The sequence below is a fragment of the Lepisosteus oculatus genome, chromosome 4, assembly GCF_040954835.1.
Source record: "Lepisosteus oculatus isolate fLepOcu1 chromosome 4, fLepOcu1.hap2, whole genome shotgun sequence".
Taxonomy (NCBI): domain Eukaryota; kingdom Metazoa; phylum Chordata; class Actinopteri; order Semionotiformes; family Lepisosteidae; genus Lepisosteus; species Lepisosteus oculatus.
The window spans coordinates 15877514-15901554 of NC_090699.1; the positions used below are offsets into that span (position 1 = coordinate 15877514).

At 59.6% G+C, this 24041-nt stretch overlaps 1 protein-coding gene across 3 annotated transcripts; it reads right to left on the reverse strand.

Annotated features, from left to right (window-relative positions):
* Window positions 1-1553: 1553 nt before the first annotated feature.
* On the reverse strand, window positions 1554-23041 carry fbrs (fibrosin). Of its 3 annotated transcripts, none has more exons than XM_069188019.1 (18): window positions 20539-23041; window positions 15129-15323; window positions 13921-13956; window positions 13024-13053; window positions 12445-12490; window positions 11397-11787; window positions 10973-11253; window positions 9538-9821; window positions 8642-8686; window positions 8444-8533; window positions 8146-8214; window positions 7262-7300; window positions 6780-6851; window positions 6190-6313; window positions 5955-6035; window positions 5586-5669; window positions 5040-5226; window positions 1554-4373 (listed from the first exon to the last, which is right to left on the reverse strand). In XM_069188019.1, exons 1-18 carry the CDS (start codon window positions 20821-20823, stop codon window positions 2933-2935), a joined length of 3780 nt encoding a protein of 1259 aa, XP_069044120.1. In that variant the 5' UTR covers window positions 20824-23041; the 3' UTR covers window positions 1554-2932. The 3 variants fall into 3 exon arrangements, with proteins under 3 accessions (XP_069044120.1, XP_069044119.1, XP_069044121.1); XM_069188018.1 differs by having other exon boundaries at window positions 15129-15326; XM_069188020.1 differs by lacking the exon at window positions 13921-13956 and having other exon boundaries at window positions 15129-15326.
* Between the last annotated feature and the right edge of the window lie 1000 nt (window positions 23042-24041).

Sequence of the window (24041 nt, forward strand, 5' to 3'; positions counted from 1 at the left end):
CTGTCTGTGTGTCTCATGGGGATCAAGCTGGGGTCTGAGAAAAGACAAATTCCTAATGCAAGAGATTGTATAGGGCCAATAAAGTGATCTGATCTGAATGGTGCTCTAAAATGTGCAGAAAGATGTCTTGTTGAAGTCTGGACCCTGCGGGGGTCATGACTCGGCGACTCATGCAGTGTGACCAGGCGTGCCCTAACTCCTGCACACAGCTGGGCCTCTTCAGAACAAGGGGCTCCCTCTTGCGCTAGTGAGCGAGGGACTGAGACATTTCCAGGGGAAACTCGGGCAAGCTTGGAATCCCTTCAGAATCCGGGGGTCACGGCGAGCCGGACCTCAGCCCCAGTGGGACAGTGGGCTACAGGACAGCGAGAGTGGGGTACGGCGCAGGGACAATGGGGTACCGGACAGCGACAGTGCGGTACAGGGGGGGATGTGGGTAGTGGGATCACACCATGCACAATGCATGTTCCTCACCATTAAACAGCTGCCTTTTAGAAAGAAGTGGCTCTGTGCCAGTCAGCCCGGCCAACGTGAGGGGGGCAGGGGGATAACTGTGCACTTGGACACATGGAGGAATGTCAGCTGTATCACCCTGCAGCTCACAGCCTTCAGCCCACTGAGGCTCAGCAGTAAGAGCCTTGTCAGCACCTGGAGGGGAGACTCCTGGGAAAGCTGAGGCTGCTGCTGGAAGAGGTGTTCGTGGGGCCAGTAGGGGGCGCTCACCCTGCAGTCTGTGGGTCCTAATGCCCCAGTAAAAGACACTTTCCATTGGATGAGACCTAAAACTGAGGTCCTGACTCTGTGGTCATTAAAAATCCCAGGATGTTTCTTGAGAAGAGTAGGGGGGTGGCTAGTAACGATTAATCAAGCAGGATAAATCACATTTCTCACCAGGCTTTCAATCTTTGGATGTCGTTTTTCCCTAGTGAAATACTTTTTGGATTTTAGGGAGCAATTCAGCACCTCGATTTGTTGCACTTGCTTATTGTGCTTGTGATCCTGATAAAGCAGCTGCAGATCATTGAATAGTTTTAGTAACAGACCCATTTTACACTATTAGTGGAAGAAGTGCAGCTCACGGCCTTGTCACTGCATTAGTGAAATAACTGCAGCACATGGCCCCTTTGTAACTCTGTACGTGGAATAACTGCAGCTACAACATGGTCTTGAAACTGAATTAGTGGAATAACTGCCGAGCACAGCCCTGTTTTACACTATTAGTGGAATAACTGCGGCTTATGGCCCTGTGTTACTGCATTAGTGGAATAACTACAGCTCGGGACGCTACCTTACACCAACAGTGGAATAACTACAGAACTTGACCCCGTGTTACTGGATGAGTGGAGTAACGAGCGAATAACCCTGGCATGTGCTGCAGTGTTATTCTAGTTAGCACAAGCACGCGGACCAGCTCTTAGTTCTGGTAGGGCGAGGTCAAGCAGAGCAGCTCTTCCACTCTGTCCCAATACAGCCCTGTGGACATGCTCTCACACAATGTCCCTCCCCAGACGGGCAACGCAACCATGCTCAAGAAGAAAAAACACACACCCAAATAAATAACCAAAACATTTTCATTGTTAGCTTTTTTTTTGAAGGAAATCCCAGGTGTTAAAAATGTACAAAATATTCATATTATAGCAGTCTCTTCTCTTTGTGTTGCTCTCCAGCGTGTTTCAGATCTCCGGGTCCTGAAGAGCCGAGTTCCTCCTCAGGCCGTGCGGATGGGGTCTTGTGTCAAGGTGGAGGATGCGGGCGGCCTGTCTTCACAACCCGCCTGCCAGGACTCCACTGCTGCTCCACGCTTCTTGGGCACAGTCCAGGAGCCTCTGCAGGCCACAGACCTCAAGAGGAACGCTCAATATCCAGACGCAGAGCGGGGCGGGGAGCCCTGAAGGACTCCTGACGAGTTCAACACGAGCCCTCACCTCACCTCCCCACAAAACGTATTTTCCTTGAAATGTTCACGTCGTGATCCAAATGTCCATACAATAGCCTAAAGGAAAGGAGCCAGTAACAGTCCGGAAACTTAAAAAAATAAAAAAACTGCCTCAAAAAAAGGAATATATTTATTAAAAATAATTAATAATAATATTAATAATTACAATAATAATAATAGCAACAATAATATTACGCAGTAGTACTGCCCAGGTGCGCGAGAGGGGATTAATAGCCCAGCGTGTGTGTGCTGATGGGCAAACACTTGACTAATTTACAATATTTATATAGAAAAATGACACCTGAATTAAGAGCACAGTGCATACTTCTGCCTGAATGCACTGAGGGCTGCCGGGCACGGCGGCGTGTGTTGAACTCCCTCTGCGCTGCGCGGGTCTGGGTTCGACACACTGCATGTAGGATGGGCGGGGGGGTCTCAGACGCCTGCAGTTCGCTCTTTTCTGAGACCTTTCACCCCTCCCCGACGGGGGCCCCCCTCTCCGAGACCCTGCACTCCCCGACAACGGGGGCACCCCATCTCCAAAACCCTTCACTTCCCCACGACAGGGGCACCCCCTCCCCAAACCTCTTCACCACCCACAACAGGGCGCCCAATCTCCAAGACCCTTCACCCATACATTATGGGGGCACCCCATCTCCAAGACCCTTCACCCCTCCCCCCCCCACCATGGGGGCAGAGCAGAGGACAAACAACGGGGGCGCCCCACACACTTTGTCACAGTGCCACAGCAGGGGAGCCCCGACATCCCTCTGGGGACAGGGTGACCCCTCGGAGGGACTGCGTTGCCGAATCCCACTGGGGCCTCCGGGGAGGAGGTCAGAGGGGTAGCAGCCCTGTCCCCAAGGAGAGGGGCTGGGGGCGGCTCAGGGTTTGAGTTCCTGCAGCGCTGGCCCTCTCCTCCCCGCGGGTCACGACACCGGAACCGGGGAACAAACTGACACCCGCTACCAGGCAGCGCCCCGACTGCGCGCCCCACTATCTGGAGTCCCGGTCCTTGTGGGCACCGTACATGGCCAGCTCGACCGGGGGACCCCCCATCCGGGAGCTGCGGGGGGAGGCGGAGGCCCTGCTGGGGGCCACGGTGGGGATGAGGGGCGGCGGGGGGCCGGCGCCCAGGGGCCCCACCAGCCCGGGCGGGGTCTTGGTCAGCAGGCTGTTGGGGTGGTGAGCGTGGGTGTGCAGGGCCGGGCCGAGGCGGGAGTAGAGCGCGCCCGGGGGCGGCGGGGGGCCGTGGTGGGGCGCCAGCAGCCCCGGGTGGGCGAGCTGCTCCAGGGCGGCGGCCGCCACGGGGTGCTGCCCGGGGTGGGGCGGCCCCGGGTGGGAGTGCACGCCGGCGTAGAAGCGCGCCCGCTCGAAGTCCTCGCGCAGGATGTGCGCCCGCTCCTCCTCGTCCAGGAGGCCGCCGGCGCCGGGCCGCTCGTGGGCCAGCAGGCCGAAGTCGTCCGCCCGCCCGGGGGCGCCGCCGGCCGAGGAGGCGGCGGCGGAGGACTCGTAGAAGCGCTGCGCGTGGTGGTGGTGGTGATGGTGGTGCTGGGCGGCCAGCAGCCGGCTGAGGTGCGGGTCGGGGCGCAGGGCCAGCGCCTCCCGCCGCTGCTGCTGCTGGCTCAGCTCCCGCCAGTCCCAGCCGAAGGGCGCGGAGGCCGGCGGCGGCGCGGCGGGGTGGTGGTGGTGGTGGGGCGGGAAGCGCTCGCCCGCCAGCACCGGCACCGGCCCGCCCAGGTAGTCCAGCATGCGTGTGCGCTCCAGCAGCGACAGGGAGCCCAGCGCGGGGAAGGCGGGGGGCCCCAGCGGCGGCCCTGGGGCCAGCGGGGGGTGCAGGGCGGAGGGGTGCGGGCGGCTGCTGGGCCTCTCGAAGGCGTGCGGCGGCGGGGGCGGGGGCAGGGAGATTGGGACGGGCTCCGGCTCCTCCTTGCGCTCCTCCTTCACCTTCACGTGGGAGGCGGGCGGGGCACCGTCGGGCGTCTTCTTCAGCTGGGGGGGCAGCAGCAGGTCCGGGGTGCTGGGCTTGCGGTCCGCGGGAGGGGGGTTTGGGGCGCAGCCGTTCTCCCTGGACGAGCGGGCCGCCGCCTCCTCGGGCCGGGCTGGGGGGGTGTGGGAGGGCCGCGAGGACTCGCCGGCCGGGGTGGGGGCGCAGGAGGAGGCCGAGGAGGAGGAGCGGGGTCTCTCCGGCGCCAGCGAGGAGCTCCTGGGGGCTGCGGGGGCCTGCCGGCTGTCTCTCTCCCTGTCCCGGGTCCTCTCCCTCTCCCTCTCGTGGTCCCGGTCCCGGCTGGGCTCGCGGCTCCGCGCTCGCGGGGCGGCGTCGCTGTCCGGGCCTCCTCCTGGCCCGTGGCTGCCGTGGCCGTTGCTATGGGACGCAGGCGCCGGCTTGTGGGCGGGAGACATCCGGACAGGGTGGCGGCCATAGGCAGCGCTGTCACTGGGGGAGGAGGAGAGTAGGGGGGTTAGTGACCAGGCCAGGGCCCAACACCGGGAATAACACCTGGAATAACAGAGGGCCCAACAGCAGGACTAACACTGGGATAAACACGTGGTACAAAACTGGGCCCAACACCGGGAACAAAACCTGGAATAACACAGGGTCCAAAACTGGGTCCAACAGCAGGAATAACACTAGGAACAACAGGTTACAAAACTGGGCCCAACACCTGGAATAACACCGGGTCCAAAACCGGGCCCTACACCGGGAACAACAACTGGTACAAAACTGGGCCCAACACCAGGAATGACACCTGGAATAACAGAGGGTCCAAAACTGGGTCCAACAGCAGGAATAACACTAGGAACAACAGGTTACAAAACTGGGCCCAACACCTGGAATAACACCGGGTCCAAAACCGGGCCCTACACCGGGAACAACAACTGGTACAAAACTGGGCCCAACACCAGGAATGACACCTGGAATAACAGAGGGTCCAAAACTGGGTCCAACAGCAGGAATAACACCGGGAACAACACCAGGACCAAAACTGGGCCCAACACTGGGAATAACACTTGGTCCAGCACCTGATCCAGAGCTGGGCCCAACACCTGGAACAACACCGGGTCCAAAACTGGGCCCAACAGCAGGAATAAGACCTCTTACCGGTCCTTCTCATCCTTGATGAGGGGGGCGTCCCTGTCGCGCTCGCTCTCGGACCCCTTGCTCCAGGCGGGGGCGGTGGGGAAGGAGGGGGGGGTGCGGTGCAGGCGGTTCCAGGTGTCGTGAGGGCTGCCGAAGCCCCCTGTCACCCCGCCCGGGGAGTCCTTGTGCCCGAACACGGAGCCAGCTCCTGCAACAGGCACACACGCAGATCTAGACCAGCAGAACCAGACAGTCTCACCCCGCCTCTGCGCTCGAACCCTGTGCCCTGTTCCCTCCCCCGCCCCGTCTCTACACTCGAACCCTGTGCCCTGTTCCCTCCCCCGCCCCGTCTCTGCACTCGAACCCTGTGCCCTGTTCCCTCCCTCGCCCCGTCTCTGCACTCGAACCCTGTGCCCTGTTCCCTCCCTCGCCCCGTCTGCACTCGAACCCTGTGCCCTGTTCCCTCCCTCGCCCCATCTCTGCGCTCGAACCCTGTGCCCTGTTCCCTCCCTCGCCCCGTCTGCACTCGAACCCTGTGCTCTGTTCCCTCAGACACACAGTGCTCACCCAGTGTGGGGCTGCCCAAGCCGCCAAACGCCCCATTACCCAGAGCTCCCAGAGGTGTGAAAGCCTGGGAGCGACCAAAGGGATCTGCAGGAGAGAGAGAAGAGAGACGGGAGGAGGAGAGAAATGGGAGAGCTTGGTTAGTGCTCGTCACAGAAGTACAGATTGCTTCCTGGAATTAAAGACACCTTTTGCACCTAAGAAGATGCCGACACACCAGTGTCCGTGCACGCGAAAGTGCCGACACACCAGTGTCCGTGCACGCGAAAGTGCCGACACACCAGTGTCCGTGCGACGGGGGCCGTGCACACGAAAGTGCCGACACACCAGTGTCCGTGCGACGGGGGCCGTGTGCGCCCAAGAGATTCTTACCTAGGTGGGTTGCTGGGGCCAGGAAAGAGGAGTGAGGTCCCGAGGGGGGAACAAACGGAGAGGAGCTGGGGTGAACTGCACCTGTCGAGACAGAGGCCTGGGTGAAGGAGGTCAAGAGAAGGAACCGACGGCCGACTCCCTGTTGATCTGTGCAGACAGATCCATGTGGAAAAGGTCGCTCTCCAACGGGCAGGAGGAGCAAAAAGGAAAGGGGGACAGCCGGACCCAGACTCACCAGCCGCAGAGAAGAGAGAGGCGGGCCGTGCCAGCTGGTGAGAGGTGGGCAGAGAGCTTGCCCCGGGCATCCTGGCCAGCAGGTCAGTGCGGAAGTCCAGCTTGTGAGGGTCCCCCTGCATCATCTGAGCAGCAGAGAGGACAGTGAGCAAACCAACAGAGTGTACAGCACAGAAGCGACAGGGGACCGGGGAGGCACTGACTGCTCTCTCAGAGCCCGATTCTCATCACAGTTAATCACTAACCCAGTTTACAGTGAACTCTGTCCAGTCCTGTACAGCCTGCAGTGTCTCAGACTGCTCTGTCAGAGTCTGATTATTATCACAGTTCATACCTAATCAAGAGCACAGTGAAGTTGGTCTAGTTCAGCCTGGAGAGTCTCACACTGCTCTGTGGGAATCTCTTAACAACAATCCTAAACTTCTTACTACATGTTCGAAAGCAGTAGGGTCGTTAGACTGAAACTGGTACATTTTGCTGTTAATCTGGGACATAATGCACAGGATAAGAGTAGCATATAAAACTACAAATCTTTGCAGATTTGCAAATATTCCTCTTAATTCAAGTATCTTCTCTTCATAATGCCATTACCTTGACTTTCTCCTGGTGTCTCAGGATCATCCAAGCTACTCTTACATGCATTGCACACCACTTGCCCGGCTTCTAGAGAGAGCATAAGAGGGGTCAATACAGACACCCTGACTGACTGGACACTCCAGTACATTAACACTGCACTGAGAGAGAGGGGTTAATACAGACACACTGACTGGACACTACAGTAAATTAACACTGCACTGAGAGAGAGGGGTTAATACAGACACACTGACTGACTGGACACTCCAGTACATTAACACTGCACTGAGAGAGAGGGGTTAATACAGACACACTGACTGGACACTCCAGTACATTAACACCGCACTGAGAGAGAGGGGTTCATACAGACACACTGACTGAGAGAGGGGTTAATACAGACACACTGACTGATAAACATCAGAGACAGAGCAATATGCCGACAGATTGTGATGTCAGAAGTAGATTAAGCAAAAAGAGTCAGAGCAATTGCAGGTTCTTACATTGTTGACTCGCAGTGAAGTCCTGAAGTGATCAGTCAGCTGAAAAAGACAGTGAGAATCAGAACACTGTTACAGCTCACTGAGCCCAGCAAATTCATTAGGTCAATTAGCTACTGGCAACCTGTGATCTCAACAAGCCATAATCAGAAGGAAACACTGACAGCATGTCCTACAATTAACAATAATCACACACCTGTTCGCTGTGCACAGCCAGAGCCCAATCACAGACTGCACAAACACACACACCTGTTCACTGTGCACAACCAGAGCCCGATCACAGACTGCACAAACACACACCTGTTCGCTGTGCACAGCCAGAGCCCGATCACAGACTGCACAAACACACACACCTGTTCACTGTGCACAACCAGAGCCTGATCACAGACTGCACAAACACACACACCTGTTCACTGTGCACAACCAGAGCCTGATCACAGACTGCACAAACACACACACCTGTTCACTGTGCACAACCAGAGCCTGATCACAGACTGCACAAACACACACCTGTTCACTGTGCACAACCAGAGCCTGATCACAGACTGTGCGCACACACACACCTGTTCACCGTGCACAACCAGAGCCTGATCACAGACTGCACAAACACACACCTATTCACTGTGCACAACCAGAGCCTGATCACAGACTGCACAAACACACACCTGTTCACTGTGCACAACCAGAGCCTGATCACATACTGCACAAACACACACACACCTGTTCACTGTGCACAGCCAGAGCCTGATCACAGACTGCACAAACACACACACACCTGTTCACTGTGCACAGCCAGAGCCTGATCACAGACTGCACACACACACACACCTGTTCACTGTGCACCAACAGTGACTGAGGACATACACACCAGAAACACTGTCACTCACCCGGGGGTCTTTGGGCTGCAGGGCGTGAGGCACCGCCCCTAGTCGAGCTGCCATCTCTGGATTGGTAGCCTGGAAGCAGAGAGACTGTCACTCATGGAACAGCTAGGGAGTGGGTAGTGAGCAGTGATCTATCTAGGTCTGAGTGCGACAACTAGAGAACCCAGGTCTGAGTTTTGGCACAGGGGCAGTGTGAAAGAACAAGTGTCCGAGACAGTGCCATCCTTTTGCTGGAAGGGTGAGGGCGATATAGAACAGTGTGGGCTGCAGTGTGAAAGGTCAAAGGTCAGCGAGTCCTCACCTTTGGCTGGAAGGCTCCCTGCAGTGAGCTGAATGGTCCAGGCAGTACAGGCTGGATCCCAGGCACAGAGTGGGGGTAGTTGGGGTAGAACTGGAAGAGAGGACACAAGCAGGATCTCACAGGGAGGAACAGAAAAAACACAGAGCTGAGCAGGCAAATGGACATGGACACAGAAACACAGATAGAGGCCCCACTCACACTGTGTCGGTACAGCCCCTCCATCTTCCCTGGGAATTTGTCGAACTGAGAAAGAGAAAGAGAAGGAAGGACTGAGAGGCTGAACGCTACAAGCGGGAGACGAACGAAGACGGAGAAACTGGGCGGGTGAGGGCCTGCTTCCCTTGTCCCACTGGGTACCAGGAGCTGCTGGGAGTGGTCAGCTCTAAAGCCCAGAGAAGAGGCTGGCTCTGGGAGAGCAGGCGAGTTGTTCACTGACGGAGCCCCAGGACCCTCTCCAGCACTTAGTCAGGACTGGGGTCAAAGGTCACACGGCAGCCCAAAGAGTTCCACAACCCCAACAGCCCCCTGCGCTGCTTTCTAAAGAACCAGCGTCTGCCCTGAGAGCTGGCACCCAGAGATGGGTGGATCGAGCTCGCAGCGGTCACCGCCCAGTCGCCCCTGGCCCACAGGGGGGGTGGGGGGCTCGCACGCCAGGCAGGATCTGTCCTGCTAGGAGACGCGGATCAGACCAACGCACCGGAGCTCAGCGTCTCCGCCCCTCAGCCCACGCCCACGACCGGTCCCGGGAGAGGACAAGGGGCTCGGACGTCGGGCGCAACAGAGCTGCTGAGCCCCGGGACGGCCCTGTGCCGATGACCAGGCCTGCGGCCAGACAGCAGCGCCCCAGGCCTGCTGATCCAGCACAGGACGTCTCCAATGTGAAGCAGGACAGCCCACTGATGCCCCAGGTCCCCCCTTCAGGGGGGGACACAGTGCGAGAGCCCCACCTACAAGGAGAGCAGACCCCACGGCACGGCCCTCGGGTCAGCGCTGGCCCGGCCTGGCACCTCACAGCCTGGCCTGCAGCTGCCGCCGACGAGGAAAGACGAGGCCCCGGTGGAGGAAAGGGGCAAGAGCGCAATCCCGACACCTACCAGAGGGGGCGCAGCGGCGGGGGAGGTCAGGAAGGGGGTGAAGTGCTGATGCGTGTGGGTGTGCTGGTGCTGGTGGTTGTGCTGGTGGAACTGGAAGGCCAGCGGGGGAATGGCAGGCTGGGCCGGGGACGCCCCAGCACCTGAACCCGGGGCCGCCCCCGACGCCGAGCCGCCCCCAGCCCCTCCGCGGCCCCCACCCGCTCCACCCCCTCCCCCAACCCCCACAGGCTCTGCGCTGTGACTCAGAAACCGAGAGTTCAACTCCTGACGCAGCAAGTCGTGATCTGTGAAGAGAACAAAGAGAGAAAGAGAGAGAGTGAGAAAGAGGGGTTCATACAGACACACTGACTGACTGGACACTCCAGTACATTAACACTGCACTGACAGAGAGAGGGGTTCATACAGACACACTGACTGACTGGACACTCCAGTACATTAACACTGCACTGACAGAGAGAGGGGTTCATACAGACACACTGACTGACTGGACACTCTGGTACATTAACACTGCACTGAGAGAGAGGGGTTCATACAGACACACTGACTGACTGGACACTCCAGTACATTAACACTGCACTGAGAGAGAGGGGTTCATACAGACACACTGACTGGACACTCCAGTACATTAACACTGCACTGAGAGAGAGGGGTTCATACAGACACACTGACTGACTGGACACTCCAGTACATTAACACTGCACTGAGAGAGAGGGGTTCATACAGACACACTGACTGACTGACTGGACAGTGCTACAGTGTGTCCATATCTAGTCGTGTGGACAGCGACAGTGTGCGTCAGTACAGTGCTACAGTGTGTCCATATCTAGCAGTGTGGACAGCGACAGTGTGCATCAGTACAGTGCTACAGTGTGTCCATATCTAGCAGTGTGGACAGCGGTGTGGACAGCGACAGTGTGCGTCAGTACAGTGCTACAGTGTGCCCATATCTAGCCGTGAGGACAGCGACAGTGTGCGTCAGTACAGTGCTACAGTGTGCCCATATCTAGCCGTGGGGACAGCGGTGTGGACAGCGACAGTGTGCGTCAGTACAGTGCTACAGTGTGTCCATATCTAGCAGTGTGGACAGCGACAGTGTGCATCAGTACAGTGCTACAGTGTGTCCATATCTAGCGGTGTGGACAGCGACAGTGTGCGTCAGTACAGTGCTACAGTGTGCCCATATCTAGCCGTGAGGACAGCGACAGTGTGCGTCAGTACAGTGCTACAGTGTGTCCATATCTAGCAGTGGGGACAGCGGTGTGGACAGCGACAGTGTGCGTCAGTACAGTGCTACAGTGTGTCCATATCTAGCAGAGTGGACAGCGACAGTGTGCATCAGTACAGTGCTACAGTGTGTCCATATCTAGCAGAGTGGACAGCGGTGTGGACAGCGACAGTGTGCGTCAGTACAGTGCTACAGTGTGTCCATATCTACCTGTGAAGGCAGCAGTGTTGGCAGGGACAGTGCTGTGGTGATGGCTGGACACCTGAAGAAGAGGTGGCGGAGGAGGCAAACCGGGGGAGGGGGTGAACAGTCCAGCTCCCCCAGACCCTGGGTGCGAGGGGGGCCGCAGGGCGCCACCAAAGCTGTGGGAAGACGAGGGAGGGGCCCCGGCCCCCCCCAGCGAGATGGCCATTCCAGTGGATGATGGCGTGGAGGAGCGGTGGGACTGGGAGTGGGGGTTGGAGGAGGGTCGCTTGACAGGGGTACTGCTCCTGAGAGAGAGAGGGAGAGAGTTAATACAAGAGTACACTGCTGAACCCGGAGACAAGCCGGACCCGACAGTCCGGCGGCGCTGTAGCACCGCCACAGCAGATGGACCTCGACCCGAACCCCCCCCCCGCCAGCACACACGCACCTGACGGTGCTCAGTCCCAGCCCTGAGGAGTAGACGGTCTGCGGGGCGGGCCCGAAGGACAGGGGCGTCTTGTTCCTGGGCTGCGGGGGGCTGGGGCCGTGGGAGGGGGGTCGGCCGTCTCCGTTGAGCTGGGGCTGTGCGGGCTGGGGCGCGGGGGAGGGCCCGAGCCGGGGGTGCTGGGAAGGCAGGACCGGGGCGGGGGAGGGGCTGTGGCGTGGGGCCGCGGGGCCGGGCGGCAGCAGCAGCAGGGCATCGCGGGGGGGCGGCAGCGGGTCCTGGCTCCTCTCCTGGCTGCGCTGGAGCCCCGAGACGCGGGGTGTCACCGAGAGCCGGGCAGGGCCACAGGAGTCACAGGGGCGGCCGTTCACGGGTCCCACTGCCGTCTCGGGCACTGACGGGGAGGGAGAGAGAAGTTACTCTTGCTGCACCCCGATACACTCCGGAGCTGGCTGCTGGCACCCTGGCTGGAAACGGAGCAGGGCGTGGGTTTCTGGGAAGACCGTCGCGGAGTGACGGCGTGCCAAGATGACCCAGTGCAGAACCTCTGCCATGGCTCTGAAAGCTACCAGTGTCCTGTGCCATGCTAAGCAATCATTTGGAATTCCATCCCATTGCATTGTCCCACTGTTTCAGAAATAAGCCCACATGGGGTCATTCCCAGTGGGCTCCTGGCAGACCAGTCCCCCTGACCACCAGGCATCTTAGCGAATCATGATGCAGGAACACTACAGGAATTGGCCCTTTGGGATTATGGGAGCTGTAGTTGGCACAGTCAGTGCCAGATAAACCTGGCTCTCCACGGTGTGTGTGAACCCATGTTCCCGGGAACCACTCGACAGGACTGCATGCGTCGTGGTTTCAGAACCATTGCCATGTTCTTTAGGATTTAACACCATCACAGCTGACAGTTAGTTGTACTAACCCCCAGTTCATGTGACTAGGACTCATTTATTCTAAATAAAAACCTAACCCCCTCCCCAACTTCCGACCCGAGTGCCTGAGTGAGGAATAAAAAGCCGGAGCTTCACTGGAGGGAGGCTTTCCTTACCCTTCCTGGTGGTCACCGTGAACATCCGATCCATGTCGTCAGAGACCTTGAACACAGCGAGAGAGAGACCATTTATAATCCCAATCAATAACCACTCAAGATCACAGTCCAGTCAGTCCAGGCCAGCCTGGAGAGTCTCACTCTGCTCTGTCAGTGGAGTCTGATTATGATCACAGTTCATAACTAATCCAGCCCGCAGTACGGTCAGTCCAGTCCAGCCTGGAGTGTCTCACACTGCTCTGTCAGTATCAGTGGAGTCTGATTATAATCTAAATAAATCACTAATCAAGATCACAGTCCAGTCAGTCCAGTCCAGCCTGGAGAGTCTCACACTGCTCTGTCAGTGTCAGTGGAGTCTGATTATAATCTCAGTTAATCACTGATCAAGATCACAGTCCAGTCAGTCCAGTCCAGCCTGGAGAGTCTCACACTGCTCTGTCAGTGTCAGTGGAGTCTGACTGCCTTCAGACAAGGTACACATTCCCCCAACACTGACACAGCAGTCCGAGACACTCCAGGCTGGACCGGGTCATGGGTCCCTAGGCCAGGTCAGATGGTCACCAACACTCGCAGACTCACCCTGTCTCCAGAGTCGCTCTCTGTGTCGCACTGCAGCAGAGAGAAAACAGAAAGCAGGTTAGTCTCATGTAGCCACTGTGGCAGCACTGTCTCTTAATCCCGGCTCTAACACAGCATCACAGCTCCCCCGGGACACGGCCATCCCTGTCGATCCCGGAGTGGGAGATCTGGACCTTTCTCATTCAGACTAGGAAAACCGACTGGGGAGGAAGCAGCTTGAACTGGTTGAACTGGAATTGGCGAAGACCTGCTTCCTTATGGGAGTCTGTCAGAGCGCCTGTGGGAGGGCTGGAGGGGCAGGGCAGCTTCTGGTCTAAGCTTTTCCAACAGCCTGAACAGTGAGACAAGCAGAGGTCTACCTGTCCACAGACTGAAAGGAAAGCAGCTTCTCTGTACACAAATGGTGGTAGGAGCGTGGAACAAGCTGGCCAGCCACTACTAAACCAGCTAGAGGGGCCAAATTGTGATTTGTAACCTCTGTTATGATCGCAGAACCTTTTCCAAATCTCAGGCCCGCTGTCCCCAGAATTGAGGCCTATAATGAACACCCTGTGTCTTCACACAGAGGGGGGTGGGAGTGGAGAACAAGGTGCCCAGCCTTGTGATGAAACCGATACCCGGGATTCTTCCAGGACACATCTGGATGAGATCCTCCAGTTGGGCCTACTTTACAAAAAGGGTGGTGGGAGTGGGGAATATAAAACAGCTTGGTGCCTTAGCCAATCAGAGCACTTGCTTCAGATCCCCCAGCCAGCCAATGTGGGGGAACAAAAGTGGAGTTATCATAAAACTGGTGTAACAGGCTGTCACCGCCATCGCAAAATGTACAGACATCCTCGTGGCGGGTCGCTGCTGAAGCCGGGCGGGGGGGGGGGCTTGGGGGGGAGGGACACTTACGATGTAGCCCGTCTCCAGGAACAGGCTCCCAGGACCCTGCAACAGCACAGAGAGAAGGGACTGTCAGGACAGGGCACCTCCTGGGTTCAGGAGCACCGGGGGCAGAGGGCAGCTCAAGAGGACAGAGGACACAGGCGGAAAGATACAGGACACAGAGTAGAGAACAGAATAAAGGGCACAAGGGCAGGGCACAGATGACAGGAAAAAAAAAGGACAGAAAGAGTTGAGCACACAGAGCAGCACACAGGGGGCAGCGCCACACTTCTGGTTGTGCGGCATTCATCCCGACCTTATTAAACCCCTCTTTCTACACAAGCACACCTTCCACTCGGGTTTCCCAGCCCCCAGTTCTCAGATTCTCCCAGCAGAGGGTCACCTCCGCACCTTACTGATCTTAAGGAGGAACTGCAGTCCCAGTTTCTCAGAGCGGCTGTTAAATCTCAGTAACAAAATAAGTTCCGTGACCACACAGAAAAAAATTTACAAAGTTCCCCATTTTGTGCTTAATCTGAACACTGTGAAAGTACTGTTAGTCGGCACGTTGTCGCAGATTCGGGTTCGAGTCCCCACGAACTGGGGCCCTTCCTGCTCACTAGTCCCGGTAATGACTAAAGCAACGGGACGTGCGAGTGAATGAGTACAGGTTGTGCAGCAGACATCCCACCAGTAACGTTCCAACCTGATCCGCATGCAATTAGCCAGTAAGTTTTATTTGTCTGCAGAAACACCTCAAAACCGAAAGCACTGTTCCTATTGGAGTCACGAGCCTGCTTGTTCACAGTGTAAGAGGGCTGCTCTCGTCTCGGGAAGTCCTGTTGACTCACTGTTGGTGAATCGCAGAACACAGCGCAGCGCAAATCTGGAAACTGTGCCTCCGTCGTGATGGAGACTGGAGGTTTTACACGTTACGGTGTACTTTTTGCTTTCACAGGGGTTTGGAAGGCACTCCTCCATGCCAATTCTTTCTGACCCTGAGAGGTGAAACGACAGGCCTGCAGGCCCCCTGTAACCACTGCTCTGCAGTAAGTGTGGTGATCACGAACAGGCACCAGTGCTCTCCGGCAGCGCGGGGCTCTGTTAGGGTACCAGTACGCCTCTCGAGACCCCGGGTACGAAGCGGGAGGGGTCTCGCGTCAGGCAGCGGGATCTTCCCGAGCTTTCCCCTCCGGGCTGGGACGCGGGGCGGGACAAGGGCGCTGCCCTCTCACCTCTCTCTTCCTCCGGCGCTTGCTGGCTCTTCGGTCGGGGGCCCCCTCGTGGCGGGAGAAGGCGGCGGGGGGCCGGGGGGGGAGGGGGTCCCCGTCCTCGGGGTCCGACCGTGGCCCTTCCTCCTCCGCCCTCTTCCTCTTGCTACCCCTGCGCTCCCACAGGGCCACTCGCTCTGGGGGCTTCAGGGAGCAGTCCTTCTGCAGCAGACACACACACACCAACAGGGAGAGAGAGAGAGAGGAATCAACCAGAGGGTCCTGGACACGCACGAGGCACGCACCACACCAGACTCGGGTACCCCAATTCTTCTCCAAGCTCCCACCACCTCCACCCAGAAACTAGAGCCCTGGTTTCACCTGTAAAACAGCAGCTGCTACCTCTCACAGTGGGAGAGAGGAACAAACCAGAAGCCCCTGGACACACACAAGGCTCGCACGACACCTCAGTATGTTGAGATCAGGTACCCCGATTTCACCCTCAGAAACTAGAGCCACGGTTTCACATAGAACAGCAGCCGAGGCCCCTTGCAGTGGGAGAGAGGAATCAACCAGAGGCTCCTAGACGCACACGCGGCACGCACGACACCACACAGCCTCAGTATGTTGAGATCAGGTACCCCAATTTCACTCCAGGCTTCCGCAACCTCCCACCCCCCGGAAACTAGAGCCCTGGTTTCTCCTGGAAGAACAGGGGGAAGGAGCAGCCAGCGCTGTGCCCTCTCAGACACACACAGCTGACAGTCCGTCACACCCCCCTCCCCGCCCACCTCCGACCACGTCCGGAGGTGGAAAGTCCGAGACTTTTCTTGGATTCAGCAAAAAAAAAACTGGCAGAGCGCTTCCACACACACCCCCAGCGACCGCACGTCACGTCACGATCAAGAGCCGGGTCGGACACGAATAACCGGCTCCTGGCCGCACCCGGGCCCAGCTCACGCAGGTCAAGGCCAAAACCAGGAGACGCTGGGCTCCATGGCAACGGAGTCCGAGAGCCCCCGGACACCGTCTCGGACACAGTCAGGGCCTGAAGTCCGTGTTCCTGCTGCTCTGACCACCAGAACCAGGGACCCCCGCCCAACCCGAGAGAGTCTGGAACCTGCTCCAGTCGGGCTCATGAGCTCATTAACCGCGTGACTGGAAACCCTCGATCCCGGAGCCAGAACTGGATCTTTCACCAGCTGAACCGCGCCGCCGTCGAAGAGAACCGCGAGGCGAGCGTCATTACAGTCCGCACCCCTCGGCCACACACCCTGCGGCCCCGCCCGAGAGAAAATAAGAGACGCCAACGGAATCCACCCGACCTTTATTCACACACCTCAACACAACCTCCGCAACATCCTGAAAAGTCACCGAGGGTGAACACGCGGACGAACGCAAGAGCAATGGTAAACCAGCTCTGTGTGACCCGTTACCTCCCACATCACACAACAAGCCAATCAGCCTCAACTGGAGCGGTTCTGACGACTCCAGAACAGAAGCAGCCCTTCCTGTAGCTCTCCGCTGCTCCAGGTGAAGAGTCGACCCTGGGCAGCTAGGAGCTACCGGAGGTCCTCGGGATATCGTCTTGGAAAGCCGCAGCGCGGGAGACGGGTGTCGGGGGCCATACATCTCTCTTGGAAGAGTCAAGACCACGTAGGGCACCAGCTAGACCCTGCGTGGATCACCCACTTTCCAACCGCGCCGTGCCAGCGAGCGCCGGGCTCCGAGGGCAAGAGGGCAGGGCAGACGCAGACACACTCCTGCCAGGGCCCGTCTTGGCCTAGGTCAAGTCACCTCTCCAAAATGGATGACCGAGCAAGGGCAGGCCCACAGCAAGAGAGGCCACCGAGAGTCCAGGGGCTCGTGACAAGAGCCGCCCGTGTGGTGTGGGAAGGCAGCAGGAAGAAAGCCGCTGCCCAGGAGAGCCCACACCGAGCCGCGCGCGAGGAACGCACAGCACTGCACCGGACCCAGATGCCGCGCGGGGAAAGCGGGTCGTGGCCGGTTCAAACCGGGACAGAACCTTCCGGCTGCAACGCAAACAACAGAGCACATGACCCACAGTGGAGGGGGGAGAACGCTGCTCTGTAATGGGGGGTGTTGCTCGGCCGCAGTCAGGACCCCCGCACTGGTCAGGACCGAAGGGAAACCGGAGGGAGCAAAAAAACGCAGAAAACCTGCTGCTCTCCAGTCACGAAAACTGGAATCGGGAAGGACGTCTACCTTTCAGCATGACGGGGACCCAGGGCACACAGCCCGAGGGCAGGAAGATCACTGTCCCCGAGAGGCCCAGGCCTCGAGCAGCTCTGGAAGAACCAGGACCAGAACCAGGTGCGCTGCGTTGGCACAGAGCGATCCGCGCACAAGCGCGACTCATTCCAACAGGGACGACCTCAGGGGCGTGAGCCCCCGTCCAGCCCAGTTCACCAGGTCCTCATCCGTAATGACTTTCCAGAACGTCAGCGCACGTGCTTCTCACCCGGAGGGGTTGTGTGTTACACTGTGTAAACGCAGAGGGAAACTGTCTTGATTTCAGGCCATTAGGCCACGCAAGGTTACTCTGCAAGGGGTGTGCCCTTTCTCCAGGGGCTAGAGCTAGCTGCGCTAACTAGGCTCCAGAGTGGCCAGGACAGGGCTGTACCCTTAACCAAGAGAACAGCAGAGCTGGAAAAGAGCAGGAGAGACACTCCCGGGAGAGTCTAATTAAGGGCCGATACGCCGCCGCCGGAGGGAGTCTTCCCCTCAGGGTCGAGCACACACGCGAGCGAAGCTCTCGTCTGATTGCGAGATTATCCACGCGGGACGTCGCCACCACTGGGCGGGGGGTCCCAGCACTCCTCGAACCCGGGCACCCAGGAGGCTGAGGGCCTGTCTGAAGAAGCCAGTACCAGGCGAGACTCGGGCCGGCAGGAGCGCAGCAGCCCGGCGGACTGGAAGGCCCCACCCACGCGGCGTGCGCCACGCGGGACCTGCAAGCTGGGGTACACCAGAACCCCATCACTGTGCGGGTGAACACTTCCCCGTCACCGTGACCCTGCTTCGCGCCTGCAGGCCTCTGCGCCCCGGCTGTAACGGGGGGGGTGCTGGTTCCGGACTTGCCTGCATCAGCGCAGCCCTCCGTCACCGGCCAGCTCTGCGCAAGGGTCCAGAACCCAGACCACACACACACACACCTGGTCTTCGCTCCAGCCCAGATCTCGGCCGCACAACCGGGCCCTGGACGGGCTCAACAGCGGGCCTCAGCTTCAACATGGAGGATGCTGCCGCTCAACCGCTGCCTTCCTTTCATAAGGCAAAGAAAAGGCCCAGCTCCTTGCAGAAGAAAAGGACACTGCCCCCAACGCAGCACCAGCTTAGCGAGAGCGTCCATTAAACATGAAGGTGGGGGAGGATAGAACTGATGCCCTGCCTTTAATCCCAGACTCATGGCACTTAGCTGTTTGGGGAGATGTGCTATTTTGCTTTCGGCTCTTAAAGGTTGAGGGGGTGTAACTTATGGGGCTCTGGGGTTCGGAACTGAATTGTCACCAGATGGACAGAATGCCCAATGTTGGGGTGACCCACACAGCACCCCTCCCACCTGTACCCCTCAGCAGTTGGCTGCTGACTCAGAAATAAGTGGAATAAGCGGGGTACAGGTCTGTGCGATGAAGCGGTTCCCTTCGAGTCCATGGATCTCCGACACTCGGGACAACGCTGATTGACCAAGAGGAGACCGGGAGGGAGGCTCCGATGAAGGGAAGGTCTCTGACCACCTGGCCTGCTGGACCTCTGTCCCAACTGGGATCCACTCTGCAGGTCGGCTTCCTTCAACTGACTCGGAGATTCAGGGATCGTGTGGAAAAGCCATCCCTCTCAACACCAGGCCCAGAGCTCCCTCAGCACGGCCGCGAGTGTCCGACCCCAGAGTGAACTCCTGCACGCTGGACGCACGGCCCCTGTACAGAGGAACGTCCATCCCCAGCTGGGTCCTGCTCAGAACCCCAGGACGGGGGAAACGGAGCCGATCGGACTTGCTGTCCGGAAGCGATGTGCAGGATGGCCTGGCTCCGGCAAGAAACAGTCCTGATCCATTCGGGCCGGTCCTTCGGCAGCGAGGTTCACAGGGCGGGGGAACTGGGAGACGACCGGGCCCAGATGGGGAGAGGGCGTGAAGGGGTCCGGAGGTCCGGAGGTCCGGGTGTGAAGGGGTCTGGTGGTCCGGAGGGATCAGGGTGCGGGCCCAGATGGGGGTCCGGCGGGCCGGAGCAGATAGGGTAAGCCACAGCAGTGGCTCATCCCCCATCCCGGGGGAGAGGGGCGTGGCAGGACGCGAGCTGGCAGGAGGCGCTCCAGTAACGGTACAGCCGGGGATCAGCGGGATCAATCCAGGCAAAGAGCTGGGGCTCACGGACGCCGCAGCCCCCGTGTCCCTAACCCAGCGTCACAGGACCGGGGCGATCTCGTCCACTCAGGGCATCCGCTTCACGTCTGGGCAGCCTGCTCCACACTCCCAGCACCCTGCGCGTCCAGTCTCCTGTCCTGAGGGCAGGGTCTCATGCAGCTGCTCCTCGAGAAGTCCGGGGCTTCGGCAACATGTCTGGGCAGCTTGTTCCAGCCTCCCACCACTGTTTGTGCCTGGGTGCGTTCTCAAGAGCGCCTGTATGTGATCCAAGCCACACAGAGCCCCGGTCCACCGTGGGACCCCCAGACCCTGCCTGACCCAAGCCCTCACAGAGCCCACTGTGCGGTTTCTTCAGCGCTCAGGAGCACGGCAACAGTTCTTGAGCTGACAACAGTTCAGACGAACCCCGTCCGTCAAAGACTCCGCCGTGTCCCAGAGCTCAGCTGGAAGAGGCCCAGGAGGAGGACGGGGAGCCGGGGCGACGGCCCGTGGATGAAAACTGGGATCCCCCCTGAGCCCAGGGGCCCGGGTCCCCCCGACCGCTGCAGCGCCATGGTGATGGGCGACTCCCAGGCGGGGAGCAGAGAGCAAGACACAGGCGTGTCCCATCCATCAGGAGCACGGCTCACGAGCTGACAACAGTTCAGACGAACCCCGTCCGGCGAAGACTCTGCCAGGCGTGTTCCATCCGCCAGGGGACACGCAGATCGCCGGGGTCCTCCGCGCCACAGTGACATCCCCATTGACCCCTCCCTCCCCAGTATCCCCACACGTCTCGTGACCCAGAGCGGCAACTTGCTCACACCTGGCATCCCAACACCCTACCTCGGCAACTTGCTCACACCTGGCACCCCAATACCCCCCCACCTCGGCAACTTGCTCACACCTGGCACCCCAACACCCCCCTTCAGCAACTTGCTCACACCTGGCACCCCAATACCCCCCCACCTCGGCAACTTGCTCACACCTAGCACCCCAACACCCCCCCACACACACACCTCAGCCCTGACCCCTAACCCCAGAGGCCCGTGCTCGGGGCCCGCTTACCTCCAGCGCCTCCAGGCTGACGAAGCTGGCGATGGCGAAGCCGTCGATGATGTCCTCCTCGCACGACACCGACTCCCGCTTCCGCCGGCGCGGCGGCCTGTGGCGGCTGCTGGCGCCGCCGCCACCCGCCTCCCCGCCCGCCGCCTCCCGCTCGGAGCCCGAGGAGCCCGAGGAGGCGCGCTGCTGCTCGGCGAGGTCGGAGCGGCGGCGGCGCCGCTCTCGGTCGCGCTGCGAGCGGGACCGCCGGCTCTGCCTGTAGCCGGCGCTGCGGCCCGGCCCGTCCATGGCGCAGTCCGTGGGCGCCCCCGGCCGCTCTCCGCTCTGCGTCCTCGCCTTGAAGATCCGCTCTCGGCTCTTGTCGTCCGAAACGCGTCTGTCCCGTCTGTGTGTCGCTCTCCGTCTCTCACGGCGCCTGCCGGCTCATCCCGTCCGCGCTGCCGAAACTAGAGCAGGCGCCCCTGGCGTGTGGGTCCGAGCCGAAGCCGAGGAGCCGAGGGCTCGTCGCTACTGCGCCGGGAGCCGGCCCTGCCCGCAGCCCAGCCCGAATCCGCTGACACCGAGCCCCGAGCCGGCCGGGCTCAGCATGGCCCACGCCCGGGCACCAGGCTCTGCCTCCGCCGCTTCGCGGGGCGCGGGGGTCTCTCCTCTCGCCCTGGCGGTCTCCCTCCGGCCTTTCAGGAGGCGCAGCCGGCGGGCTCGGCGCTGGTTTTCCCCTGTTCTGCCGAGCGACACCTGCCGCTCATCGCTCTGCGCCCCGTCCGAGGCTCAGCCTGTCTCACCCCCGCAGGGTTCGTGTCTCTTAACCCCGAAGACGACGACAACAACAACAACAACAACCACCCCGCGGTCTGTCTGTCCGCTTCGGCGAGGACTTCCGCCTTCCGGCTCGCGGGGGGACAGCAGGCTCGTGCCCTGGGCTCGCGACAAGGTTGAGCGAGGACACCCGCTTGACAGCCCGCGCCCGGGCTCGAGCTCGCCCTCCTCTAACGGCCGTGCGTCCTGCAGGCGAGTCGCTCCGCGGGCGAGTCTCCCTCCGCGAAGAGGGAAATCCGAACTGGGGGGTCTGTGAGGGCCTGTGGAGGAGAGAAAACAGGGGAGCAGGCCCCTCTCTCTCTCTCTTCTCCCTCGACACCAGCAGCTCAGCCGCTCCGGCGTCGCAGACAGACGGCGCACCGAGCAGGAGCGAGCGCGGCTCCTCTTCAAGGCGAGGCGAAGGAAATGGCGCCTCCCTTCCCGAAAACAACGGCCGCGGCGGTCACTTCCCTCTCCCAATCCCGCACTCGGCTCTCCGCATCCATTAACATCCACGGGGCCCGGGGACGGAAGAAGCCTCGGCTTCGCGTTGCAGCCGCTTCCCCAGGCGGAGGGCTCTCAGGTCGGACTCCTCCTCCTTCCGCGGCCCCGCTGAAGCACAACAGAGACCGGGGGAAAGGAAGGGGGGGGGGTAGTTGAAGCGCTGAAAAACCTCCCCGCTCTTGACTCTTGAACAAAGGAGCTTTCCGGGTACCTCTCCGAGACGAGGGCCCGGGAACAAGCCGCCCAGACGGGTCTCTGCTCCGAGCGGACAGGAAGAAAAGCGTAGAAATCGCGCCGCAAGCCCCGCAGCACCGTGAGCGCACAATGCGAGCGGCCGGGACACAGATGGTGGCGAGGGGGAGGGGAGAGCGGGGAGGAGGGGGAGGAGGAGGAGGGAGGGGGCGAGTATGGACGCTGCCCCGGAGAGGAGGGGGGGGGGACGTTATGCCAGATAGCTGTTGTTGGGGTGTTTCCTCCCGAACCCGTCACGATTCGGAGCCGGGGGCTGCCGGTGCTCCCCGACACGGCGGGGCGAGAGCAGCAGAGCCCGGGACCGAGCCGCTCCGTCTCCCCTGCCCGCCCCGAAGCGCTGCGCCCTTTATACTGGCGACGGTCAGCGCGTGCCTCCGCTCTGCTCCGCTCCCCCCCTCGAACAATGTGGAGCCTCGCGGGGCGGCTCGAGCTCCCTCTGCCTCTGCGTGCGGATCAGCCCGCGCGCGACGCCCCCCCCCGAGACCGGCGGCGGTGTCAAGGTCTTCGGGGTCTTCCTCACGCGCCGGCCAGCCGTCAGCTTCCCCGGGACGGCGGTCGTCTCTCCTCCTCCCCGAGTCAGAGCCGGTCACTCTCCGGGCTGCTGCTGTCAGACGCCGCGGAGCCAGTCAGCCGTCATCTCGGCGAGAGCCCGTCTCCGTCTCTCCCACACAGCCCCACACGGGCGGCGAGGGCTATTTAAAGAGTGTCCCTTCTCCTCCCAAAAGACGCGGAGACCAAATTCACCAGGGTGGTGATCGACGCATCCGGTATTCCCTCTCTCAGAATCTGTCTTCTCCACCACCACGTCGGAGATTTCCTCCTTTTTCTCCCCTTTCTGCTCTCACTATTCACTACAGCCCCTGAACCGCCTCACTTCCTCCCCTTGAAGCGAAGATCCTTGTTGCGCTGCTGGTCCTTGTCCTGTTCCGGTGCAGCGGAGAGCCGAGGGGGTGGCGCCACCTGCTGGAGCGGAGGGGAGCAGCAGTCCCGTCCTGCCCGGCTCTAGAGCTTCTTATTTACCTTCCTTGCCTGTGGGGCACTTGTGAGACCTCACGCCCGAAGAAGGCTCCACAGCCGAAACGTTGTGTCTTCTTTCTTCTCTTTTCAGCATGGAATAATAATAATAATAATAATAATAACCTGTATTTTATATAGCACCTTTAAAGGTGGCTTCTCAAAGCGCTTTACAGAATGACAACAACAATAAAAAAGAATACACAAGATAAAACACAATTATAATATACAGAGGAGACCCTGGGTGGTGGTGTTAAGAAAAGTAGGAGCAGAGGGGTAAAGAATGGAGCCAGTTCAGTAATGGCTCTTCTGAAGAAGAGGGTTTTGAGTCTGGATTTGAAGGAGTTTAGAGAAGGTGACTCTCTGATATCCTTGGGCAGAGAGTTCCAGAGCTTGGGGACACAACAGGAGAAGGCCCTGTCGCCCATACAATGTAGACGGGCTTGGGGGACAGTTAGGAATTAGAAGAGGGAAGGTTGCGAGGTGGGGAGTAGGGCGATAGTAAATCAGACAGGTACTGGGGTGCTAAGCCATGCAGAGCCTTATAGGTGAGCATGAGGCTACACCTATTACTTGTCCCTTTGCAGCCTACACATGCTGACACAAATACCCACCTGAACTTCTTCTCAGTAGTCCAGTACTGTACAGATCAGTACAGATCCCAGTACAGATCCCAGGACACTGTCGTAAGAGTAGGGGTGTCCTGACTCCTGGTCAGTACAGATCCCAGGACACTGTCAGTAAGAGTAGGGGTGTTCTGACTGCTGGTCAGTACAGATCCCAGGACACTGTCAGTAAGAGTAGAGGTGTCCTGACTGCTGGTCAGTACAGATCCCAGGACACCATCAGTAAGAGTAGGGGTGTCCTGACTGCTGGTCAGTACAGATCCCAGGACACTGTCAGTAAGAGTAGAGGTGTCCTGACTGCTGGTCAGTCCAGAT